We start from the raw sequence: 12,172 nt of genomic DNA, 5'->3' as shown, positions 1-12,172 counted from the left end.
TAGATTATAGATGCCCTTAAAAACAACAGTTTAAAAAAATCATGTTCAACTGAAGCAACTAAAATAAATTCCAATATCCAGCTTTGACATTCATTCCAGATACGTCTGTGTGATCAAGGCCTACGGCACCATACAGGTTCATACACAAAAGATCAGTTTAAAACACAACTATTCCTTTAAATTAGTCATGACTGTCCAGAGTTTCCTCAAATGCCAAAGTTTGCAGAGAGCAGGAGAAACCAAGTCTCCCAGTAATGTTTTATTCTGGGTTAATGGCTGCGTGGAGGCGTTCACATGAGTGTGTTCCACAACAGGTACATCATTAGGAAGCTAAAACTGCTCCTGTCATAGGAAGACTTCCAGAAATGGGGCATCAGTCACAGGGCACAGAAACAGCGCTTTACAACCTCGCGTGCCCGCTCCTTCACTCCCTCAGTCCGCCTTCTACTTCCGAAAATAATCTGCCTCATTAAGATCCAGCTGGTAGAGCAACAGTAGCTAAATTTCAGCTGTGTGCAGAGACCAGGAGCAGAATACAGATGACAGACACACACTCTGGCTGTAACTTTCACTCTCTCTCTCTGACCGTGACCGGCAGAAATTATGGCCGGGGGAGGACAAATCTCATCTCATGATGCAACAATGTCCATTTTTCTGTCTTTGGCTAATGTCTGGCCCCCTTCAAAAAAACAAAACAAATAAAACAACGAGGACTGCATCTGAAAGTTATACACTACAGATTGCTGGTAATTTTTTCAGAAGCAGTTTAGAGTGATAACTGAAGGCCCCACAAACCTGACACGAGATGCTATTTGGACATATTTAATATTTCAAATTTACTGTGAATACCAAGACGTTCTTTAAGCTTCATGCATCAAATACGATGCATTTGAAACAGGTTGAAAAGAGTAATATATTTATATTCAAATCACAATTTGAAAATGATATTTTCATATTGCAAGGAGTGAATTATTCATTACAGCTTGCATTATCAGGAACAATGTCTTACAATGATTTTACCTGGGTGTGTTCTCTCCGTGTCCGCGTGGGTTTCCTCCCACAGTCCAAAAACACACGTTGGTAGGTGGATTGGTGACTCAAAAAGTGTCCGAATGTGTGTGTGTGTGTGAGTGAATGTGTGAGTGTGTGTGTTGCCCTGTGAAGGACTGGCACCCCCTCCAGGGTGTGTTCCCGCCTTGCGCCCAGTGATTCCAGGTAGGCTCTGGACCCACCGCGACCCTGAATTGGATAAGCGCTTACAGATAATGAATGAATGATTTTACCTGTGATATGTAGCTTCCATGTAACAGATTCAGACCAATCAGAGGCTTCTAAACACTGCACTTTGTACATGACAACCACAAGTAAATTCTTGGTCTGCTTAGTTATAAACACAGGCCTAGAACTTAATTTAGAAAATAAATGCAATATCGTCATCGCAATATTGCCCAGATATTAATCCCAAATCATTCAGCCCTATCTCTGGATATAAATGTAATTTGTATTATCCTCAATGTCCTACAGTAGCTACAGAGAATCAACTAAAGCTCTATTCACCATTCTGGACCTAGGTATAATTTGTATGTATCATTTGTTTTAAGGCTAACAGATCTAAAAAGCAAAATTCATGTAATCAGAGCGTTATTATCAGAGAGTCAAAGAGATGTTATTGACAGTGCACACAGCTTCTCCTCGGCTGAGAGTGCTCCCCGCGATAGTTCAGTCGACTCAAATGTTAGACAGAAAACAGATCTATTAATATGAGCTTTCTTAATGAGCTTGTTACAGATGCAAATTGAAGCTCGTTAATCCCTCCTCCTGCTAAAGTGTGTATTTCAGACGGGATTTTATGGGATCAATCTCGGGTTTAACATTCAGCATGAGAGCGTGACTTTATAATTACTTCAAAAAGACTTGTTTGTAATAAGAATTGCTACTGATTAATTAACAGTGTTTGGCAGCATTGTGCTCTAGAGCAGCACCTCCTCCTTCACCGGCTTCCGACAGCACTCAAGTCGACAGAAAGGTAGGGACTACAAAAGAGGACACAACTAAAATAATCTCATTATGAGAAGAACTCACAGCAAAAATCATGTATTCCCACATTTAAAGGTAAACAGATAATTGAAGGACAAATATAGAAAACATTCGTTTGAATTAAGTTGGTTAAAAACAAACAAACAAACAAAAACATCCATTTTGTCTCATTTCACTAGCCTTTTAAGCACCATTTGTCCAACGAACCAATGACCAACGAACCAATGACCAACGAACTAGCGCAATCTCGGCAGCATATGCTGTTACTGCAGACAGTCTGCGATGGAAGATGTGTATCAAACGAATCAAGGCCAGCCAATGAGAACAAGGGTCATTTACATATCACTGTCTCGGACAAAAAAAGCAAATGTCAAACATTCACCTAGAAAAAGGAAACAGCAAAAAGTGATCTCTTAAGTAGCCGCTGCCCAGAAGACTCACGGCACTTCAGGGGAAAGAATAAGCTTTTATTCACTGTAGCCATGACGAACCAATCAGCATGAAATTCGCCACAGAGCTGCTGGGAAAGTGAGAGCCACCCAGAGACGTGGTGCCCATTACCAACCGCAGGTAAATAAACTCTGTCTCTAAACTGAATGCTGCGGCACTGAAACACTCCAACAAATCAGAAGAGAGTTCCTGGCCCTAGATAATACCAAGTAACAAGAGGACGGTCTGTAATAAATAAAAATAAATAAATAAATTGATTTAAATGGAACTAAACTTTGATTCAGCGTTTCAGAACTACTATAAAATAGTCTGTATTTCCTATAAAGTATTCAGGATCTGCTATCAATTATTCACACACTAGTATTAATTATTCAGCAATTCACCTCTGAGTCTAAATCTAATATTCCGTAATTACTATAAAACAAATATGTTGTTATTCTAAATTAATTGTAGATACAGAAATTTAAATATCTCAGCTTTTTGAACAAGGAAACACATGAGTGAGTTTTACCCTTAATGGTCTCAGTCATACTCACTGGGAAGAAGTTACTGTGCATTCAACAATACAATCGTACATAAAGCCTGCTGCATCTTTAATAGAGTGAATAAAACCTCAGAATTAAAAGGCAGCATTAGTTAAACCTCAGAATGAATTGCCAGTGAGATGCTTGATTCACCAGACTTAAATAACACAAGCATGAAAAGATGAAACAAAGTCAGGTACCTTCATGATCCTTGTCTGAGATCCCTGCTTTCCTCAGCTTCTTGGGGGTTTTCATGAAGAGTGGAAAAATGGTCCGCAGGCCCAGAATGTCCACGAATTTATGGCAGTTATCTGAGCCCTCGGGGCCAATCATGCCATGGTCCAGAACCTTCAGAGCACTCTTCCGAGAAAGTTTCTTCTCCCTGAGCACAGGATTAGAGAGTTAAGAAAAGAATGATCCAGAACATTTTATAAGCCAGAGCCACATGTAAAGACAACTGCAGCAGTCCCTCAATGTGACTCTAAAGCAATAATTCTGGAGACTTGGAGGGGGCAAAACAACCAAAACATATTTTTCTTCCTCATTTTTACGGTGTCAGATTGATAAATAATATCAAAGAGGTTGGCTTTTATTACACTGCGAACACAAAACAAGATTTGGATTTTTTTTTTACCCCCCTAGTGTAATTCATTTTTACAGCACTGAACTTAAATCAGTGGACAGGGTGAGGGAGTGGACAGGGTAAGGTTTCCTACCCTCCTCCAAAACATACATAGTGCAGTTTCTACAGTGCTGAGCCAACAGCAGCAATAGCAAAAGCCCTTTTCTCCCATTACAGGTCAGTGAAACACCACAATGACTTTGAAGATGACAATTTTAAGGTAAAATATTACAAAGTGTTCCTTTAAATATACACTAATGAACAGCTCTATGGTTTAGAAAGCCAGTAATAAAATACACAAAATGGCAATGTAATTCTAAGTTTGAGCTCAAAATTAAGCTCAATTTAAAAAATAAAAAAGCAAGCAAATGGCAGATATGTCTTGGCTCATCTACAGTTTTAACGCAGCATGAACCGGTGCATTTCAGATAGCAGAAAAAAAAATGTGACAGATCTGGGCGGTTTGCATTCTCCTCTGACACGATGACCTGTTCAGTGGCACTAATTTGGCAGAATTTCTAAAAGAATCAGTGGGTTGGCTTCCCATCTCCAAGTATGCACATGTCCACCCCAACCTCGTGAGTCTGATGGCACCATGTGAAATCAAGGGAGACTCAATGACAGGTGGAACTGCTCACAGCTATTAACTGGGCAGAAAATACAGCAAATCTTGGGAATAGGCTAAGTTTTAAATAAAGAGATACACATATATGAGAAAAACAACCAGGATGAAACAAATGCTTCACCCACAGAAATGAGTGACTCTGTAAATAATTTATTTCCTGCACTCAACGACATAGGATTATTAAATTCACACCACAAAATAAGATCATGGGTAGGAAAGTAAATAAATACGTAACAAAAGCCCACACAAAGGAGTGAATGGTATTCTCACAGCCGAGCCGGAGCTGGAGCTGCTCAAACGCAGCCGTATCACAGCTCTCCACAGAGCTCTGGCTCTTGGGGAAATGTAGCTGTCTGTCACTCTGCCACTCTCCACCCGGAGATGACAAATGACACTGTTTATCTAGCCCACGGAAAATATTTCAGATGTCAAGGTAGAGAGATAAAAAGGGTGATCGAGAGAGAGAGAGAGAGAGAGAGAGAGAGAGAGAGGCAGTCAGTGAGAGTGGAATAGAGAGTGAGAGGGGATGACAAAGAGGTAAAAGAGAGGGGGACAGAGAAAGAAAGTGATAGAAAGAGGAAGGGATGAGAGAGAGAGAGAGAGAGAGAGAGAGAGAGAGAGAGAGAGAGAGAGAGAGAGATTAGATTTCTGAAGCAGAACTGCTGGCTCAGATGGAATTCCTGCTCAGCTGTAATGAACGTCTAAATCCACAAGACGGATGACAAAACACAGCAGTCAAACGCCAGCCAAAAGAGCCGAGACAGTTCTGGATCCTTTTTCTTTTGTGAAATGTCACTATAGCTTATTTTTTGTTTCTCCACAATACTATTTGTGGGACATTTATTGCTTCATACATTTAAAAAGTAAATAATAAGCAAGTGGCAACAGACTGTTCACTAACAGGAGGGCAACTCAAATCTGAACCTCTTGATTATTGGGTATTTCTCCTCAAAAAAAAACACCCATACAAACAAAACATAAACATGTCTAAAGCTTGTTCTTCTAAGTTCTACCCTGAACAGTACAAAAGCCTAAAACGATGATTATTCCCACAGTCAGTGACCTGAGTTTATGACTGTTTAAGAAATTAAATTAGGGGTGGGCAATATTTAGAATATGTGGGTTTTGAGGTGGGCTTGTTCTGTGTGGGATGCTGTAAATTACTATATTGCGAACATCAAGTCCTGTCTCCTGAGGGAGTGTGACTTATGAGACTCATGTTTTCATACTGGGTTAGAAAAGGGAAAGAGCCACCAAAGTGAGTTTAAATGCGTTAATGTGTAAATCCTGAAAGATTTTTGTCATTTTTGTTATGTTTTATCACGTAAGCTAAACAGCCTGGCAGTTGATGCTGGCTCCGTTATTAACCACCTTCCAGAAATACTGTAACAGCTCTGGAGCCCGAATGCAATCACTGCAGCATTTAATGTGGAACAGAGAATTCAAGGAAGCCAGCTTAGCATTGCCAGATTTTTTTATTTTTTTTTTTATTCAAATAAACTTAATTAAAGGGAATTGGACACACAGAGATGTCTATTTATTTCATTATCAATTTATTCCCATCATAATTCAGCAGGAATGTTATATATTGGGCTTTTACCAATAATAAAAAAATCAGAATATTAATCATAGGGCTTATTGACCAGGCTAAATTAAATCTCCTTTCATTTATGCAGGCTTATAAACACTTTATCATACCGTTTTTAATGGAACCCGTCAGGCCAGTGAAGCTTGGCATTCCCAAATGTTGGCAATGTTCATCAGAAATATGTATCAATTATTAAACAACTCCACCAGCCAATCACAAACCTGAGCATGAGGTTCATCAGCTGAAGCCCCTCCCCCCTGAGGAAGCGGTCACGGTTGGCTGGCAGCATGAGGCAGGAGCAGAGAGCATCGAAGAGGTTCTCCATCATCTCCTCCTCCTCCACAGTGGATGGGTTGTGTCTCTTAAACACCTGCCGCACAGAGACACTTTGGTGCAACTTCATAAAAACACCTTAACATTACACGCAGAGCATTTCCAACGGAGCTTTCCATTAAAGCAATCAAATAAACCTTGATACGGAGTTGTTTTTTTGACCTGATCTGAGAGAGAGAGAGAGAGAGGGAGGGCAGAATTTAGCAGGGGCCTTACTGAAAGCTGCTGCAGTAGAACATCAATGCCGTCCATGTCCCCCAAAAGCTCTCTGGTATCTGAGAGAGAAAGAAAGAGCAGTTATGAACAAAACAGCAGCAGAAAAAGGTGAAATAGATGGAGTGAATAAAGAGAAAATACAAAAGCAATTTGTGCTATTGAAAGAGATACAGCTTTGTAGTATTGTTAGGGGTGGGGAGAAGGAGAGGGGAGAGGGAGAGGAGCACAGCTGGAGTGCCTCAGTGAGAGAGAGAGAGAGAGAGAGAGAGAGAGAGAGAAATCAGCAAGAAAATAACACACAGCTGGAGCACTGTATGAACACACCGCCCACACCACCATCACACACAAGCTGTGTCTGAAATGACGCTCTCTTCATGACGAGAGTCTGTCATTTTGCACTGGTAAAAAAAAATCTTCATGAACAATATCCAGTGCACAATTTCCTGATGAACAGTAACAAAAGTAATGAGGAGCTTTTAAAAAAAAAAGCTGTTTACTCCCCAGAGCTGATTCTAAACAGTTGAGAACTTCAGTCGTGTGTCTAAATTTGTGGACACCTACTCTTTTGAATCATTTCTTTTGAAACTCAGGCTATTAACTGGGGGTTTGTCTCCCCTTTGCTGCTTCTACTCTGAGAGAGATTTACACTAGTGTCCGGAAAAGTCCTGTGAGGATTAGATGGCATTCAGCTATGAGTTCCATGCATACTCAAGGTAATTCTGAAGGGCAGTGTATTCCTCTAGCCCATACAATGGCAATGAGCATACATCTTAATACTGATCTAATACTACTCAACAGTGATTAAAGACTAAACCTGTTCTGTGTAATACTTCTACACTGATTCTAATTTAGGGAATAGTGAAAGAGAACCCAACATTTGTGCACACTCATTTAGTAACAGTGCTGATATCCCCAAGTGAAGGCTTGTCTTGAATTCAGCTGACCTGTAGAGAACCATCTACTATTCCTGCTGTGTCTGTCTACCTTTTCCCACACAGACCAATGTGATGTGCAAATGATTTATGATGAAATTTAAGTGCAAAAACCTGGATGCTTTTTAATAGTGTGATGGCGGATAATTGGCTTCTATTTTGTTTTTTTTTTCCTTATTTCTGCAGGCAGCATCCATTTTATCAGCCCCAGTTTCTATGTAGGTCCACCGTAGTTCACTAATTACACACTGTATTTCATGTTCTGCTCTGCGTACTCTGTTAGCACCCTCGCACATTGCTCTTCCGTGGTCAAGACCCTCACAGGAGCAACACAGGGCAGGGATTATTTGGGTGGTGGAAAACATGTTGTGCCAATTGCATGCATAATTAAACCAACAGGGTTGGCTTTCCCTGATGTGGATTAAGCCTTGTTTGGAAAGACTTATTATTCCAAGACTAGGATAGCATAATAATATATATATTAAAAAAAAATCTAGGATGGTAATTAGATAATTTTCACATCTAGTTTGAAACTGGGGTGTTTTTAATCTCAACTTACTATCGTTGTTCTGAAGTAGAATGGCCAGGATCTCACTGCAGTACAGCTTGTTAGCGTCAAAAGGCATCTTCGCCTGTTTGATAAAGAGAGAGAGACACACACACACAAGTTTGAGCTGCATTTTCATCATTTTGACCTGTCAGCATATTTTCCTGTCCCTTTTACTGTGTCAGTAACTGCAAGCTAATTCTGCGCCTGTTCAGTCAGCACCTCTAATTCAATCAAACTGAAACCAGTGTGACGCTCCCATCTGACCTTTAATTATTTGGTTTGTGAGCTATTTTTTGGGTCATAGTCCCTCATGGCTGTTCTCAGGCCAAGCAGCCTTCATTAACTCCCAATCAGCCAATCACATTTCAGCATGAGTACATTAAATGACACTTCTCTGAAACACCACATAGATTTTTATGTAATGAACACACATTTCACATATATTAATTATTGTGGTTCAGGAGCGATCTCCTCATAAGAGGATAAGAGAGGCTAATGTCCTCGTCTAAAAATAGATACATTAGACCGACTGCACATAACATGTTCAAAGCTGACAAATGAATGAAGAAATAGAAATGGCACAAAAACAACTGTTCCCCCAACAGCGAGCCAAAACCGTCATTAATGTCTGCTGCATGAATAAGAATATATTGAAATGAGTTCATTCTTTTAGCTACAGTCAGATTCACACAGACTTTTCAGCTTAGACATTCCTCAGGATTCAAAATTTCCCAAGATTACAGTAAGGTTCAGACAACATTTGACCTACAGTTGGATTAAGGCACATTTTATTGAGCTGAATATTATTTGCTGTACTCAGATCAGTCATAAAGTTCAAAGGTGATATTAATTTTTATTTCATATTTTCTGAATAAAGCTCTACACTCAGAGCCAATGTGAAAGAAAAATGCAAATCTCTCCGCATCACATCCCCCCAATCATTTGATTAGTTTGAACAATGTGTCTGCTTTGCATTTGAAGCACGCTCCTTCCTTTCTGCAAGAATCCCACTGCGGTGTTTGCATCTGTGAAATTCAGTCGCCTTTAAAATTAGCTCATTCTCTGTCTAGCGGGAGAAAATGTGAGGCCTCGTCCCAAAGTGTGTTATGAAGCACCGCCACCACCACAACAGTGATAAACCTCACAGACAGCTGATCAATTATGCAGTAATGTTTCAGCTGGTTATGCACTTTGCGATGGAAATCCTGCATTATGCAGCTCATCTTACTGCAGCTGCCTTCACTTTATCAACAACTGCAGCAGAGATTTCCTACAAAGAATTAGAGCCATCCAGCCAGGATAAGAATTTCCATTTCCATGTATATGACGCATGCAAATTGCTTATTTTTTCAGTTGCTAAAGAAATCCCATCAAAAGCAGAGAGAATAAAAACAACACACAGTAATGTTTACTTTATACAATATAAAGCAACTGCATAGATCTAAAGAAAGCAAGCACTACAGCAGCATCAATCTTTTAATTTATAATTTCCTTCCAAAGAACAGCTGAAAGAAAAAATAAAATACAAATGAATCATAGCAGAGGTGGCCACTGAATCGCAGTTATTTCAGACTAAAATACTCCGGAGGTTTCTCAGGTCCAGAGGGACCAGAGCCCTACGTGGTTTCATTTCCATAGTTTTTCCACACTCACCTGCTTCGGCTCAACAGCTTATTATCAAGACGTTAATGAGCTGAAGAACGTGTGTATGTTGGAGCAGAACCCTGCAGCGTCATATCTGAGTTACACTACCATACAAGAATAATGAGAGCTGCTCTTGTAGTTGAATAAAAAAAAAAAACAACTTACATATTAAGACCCCTGAGAAATTACTGCAACATTCAGCTGGGTTCATGAGTCTATAGCATCTGAGGACTTGTCTTTTATTAGTTTTCTAAAGTCTGGAAAGGCACTGTATTCAGCTAGTATTCTGTATTCATGTACTTCTAAAGGAACTTATTAAAACATGAATTTCATGCCAAATTGGTTCATAAGACCTCAGTTTTTTTTTGTACAACATTCCTAAAACCTACATGTTCATAACCGTTAGCACACTGGCCTTGATGCTTGTCTGTCAATGTTAAATTAGCATTGTACTGCAGACACTTTACATTTTATAAAAAATTATCTAATTTAATGTGAAATTTCACAAGATAGTTTTACAATCAAATGTTTTATAAATTATTCTGCTGGAGTGTAACAGGAAGAGTAAGCTGATGTAAGAGATGCTCATAAATCATTTCATGAGGAAATTCTTTACTGTTGCACTGTACCTCTCCCCTCAGGTTCAACATAGCCTCAGTAATGAGCCTTAAAATGTTGGTAAACCTTCAGTCAGCAACACAGAAAAAAACAACCACAAATGTTTAAAGTGGTGCTCTATGAGACACAACAAAACAACTTGAATTGACCGTTTTGTCTGGAGTTTGTTCAGGAGGCATGCTAGCTAACAAAAATGCTAAACTCACTCAAGTTTTAGGGGAAAGTGATCTCTGATTTTTTTACATTAACTGACAGCTCCAAATAACTATTCCACTTTAAATGTGATTTTATTTTTGTTTTGTGTTCAATAAGTAATTGCAGTTTTGGTGAATATTAGGGAGGTTTGAAAACAAAAGATGTTAAAGTGTGTTGGAGTGAGGGGCTAGCGAACATGCTATCTGAACTAAATGACAGCAAATCATTTCAACTAGTACTAACTGCTGGTAATATCAATTCTTTCATGAATTCACATTGTTGTCTTACCTTAATCCTCTTAAGGAGCCACTGCATTAGCCCCTGTTGAGCAGCCTCTGAACACAGCCCAGGCCTGAACTCAGCCATGTTCTCCACGATCGCTAGAACAATAGCACAGCCACAGGAATTTTAGTTTCACACTTCACATTTAAAATAAAGAACTACTATATAATAAATAGGTTTAACAAAAGTGCAGTCAAATTAAGCTGATCAAGAATGCAAAGAACGACATTCTCTCAGCTCCACTGACCATACAGGAGCACCCTGTCATTCTACAATTACAGATTGTAGTCCATCGGTTGCATACTTTGTATGCCCCCAGTCACCCTGTTCTTCAACAGTCAGGACCCCCACAGGACCATCACAGAGCAGGTATGAGTGGGATGGTGGACCATTCTTACCGATGCAGTGACACTGGTGTGGTGGTGATGTGTTAGTGTGTGCTGGGTTGGTACAAGTGGATCAGACACAGTAGTCCTGCTATAGTTTTTGAACACTGTCTCCACTCACAGTCCACTTTATTAGACACATCCACCTTGCTGGCTCACCTTGTAGAAGTCATAGTTCATCTGTAGCTGCACAGTTTGTGTTAGTAGTCCTCTGGCTTTTCATCAGTGGACTATTCTCAGTTCAGCAGTAACACTGAAGGGTTTTAAAGCACCAGGAGCTCTGCTGTGTCTGACCCACCCGTACCAGCACAACATACATGATCACACACCAACACCCCCACGTCAGTGTCACTGCAGCACTGAGAATAATCCACCACCCAAATCATACCTGCTCTGTGATGGTCCTGTGGGAGCGCTGAACATTGAAGAACAGGGCGATTGGCCGCAAATCATGGCACGTAAAACAGGAACAAAAATAAACAAACACAAGAATGGCCATAATCCACTGACAGAATCTTATGCATTCAAGAACGCTACAACTGATTACTCATCGTAAATTTTCTGTAATATTTCTGCTCTGTTTTTAAAATTCAAAACAGTCAGAGCTCATTTTGACAAGCTCACAAAAACTTTCACTCACTTTCTGCGAGTGTGTCTTTAAGAAACCCTGCTTTGTGAAATTTGGCCCTGATCAATTTTTTCACACAATAGGATGCAAAGTAAAAATAAAACACACAAGCCAAGAGCAACGTTTCTAAAAAGGAGGCCGTTTTAAAAGTGTCACAAAAACAAGCAGCTCTTGAGGCAACCATGTGTAAATGCTGTATGATGAGGGATTACACTCAGGAGCTGGGTGACAAGATAAAGTCACAGGAAGAGGGTGCACAACACATTCAGGGTTTTTTTTTTTTTTAACAATTTTCTCCAGCTGAACATTAAAGGCTGGTGTGTATGTAAACAGCTTTAGCTAAATCAGCACTACCCACACATACTTACTTACACACAAACACACACACACACACAACTCCAGTCCAGCAGCTCTGACCCACTTTGGTCAAATTCAACTTGGAGCTACAGTAACAAACACCTCTAAAAGCAAATGCATGACTGAGGGAATATCTCCAACCAATAGCAGACTTTCCCCTATAGCCCAAGGCCAAGAGATTAGCT

At 39.9% G+C, this 12,172-nt stretch overlaps 1 protein-coding gene across 1 annotated transcript in view; it reads right to left on the bottom strand.

Annotated features, from left to right (window-relative positions):
* ctnnbl1 (catenin, beta like 1) overlaps window positions 1-12,172 on the bottom strand; it is a 43,894-nt gene that overhangs the window by 23,961 nt on the left and 7,761 nt on the right. Inside the window, exons 7-11 of the mRNA XM_066671816.1 lie at window positions 10,623-10,714; window positions 7,887-7,959; window positions 6,396-6,454; window positions 6,068-6,216; window positions 3,212-3,393 (exon numbers count right to left, since the gene is read on the bottom strand). Of these exons, the coding sequence (XP_066527913.1) occupies window positions 3,212-3,393; window positions 6,068-6,216; window positions 6,396-6,454; window positions 7,887-7,959; window positions 10,623-10,714 (555 nt within the window). The remainder of the gene's footprint in view (window positions 1-3,211; window positions 3,394-6,067; window positions 6,217-6,395; window positions 6,455-7,886; window positions 7,960-10,622; window positions 10,715-12,172) is intronic.

Source organism: Hoplias malabaricus, chromosome 5, assembly GCF_029633855.1.
Source record: "Hoplias malabaricus isolate fHopMal1 chromosome 5, fHopMal1.hap1, whole genome shotgun sequence".
NCBI classification, from domain to species: domain Eukaryota; kingdom Metazoa; phylum Chordata; class Actinopteri; order Characiformes; family Erythrinidae; genus Hoplias; species Hoplias malabaricus.
Note: the sequence above shows the minus strand (reverse complement) of the source record. Positions and strands in the feature narration are given on the sequence as shown.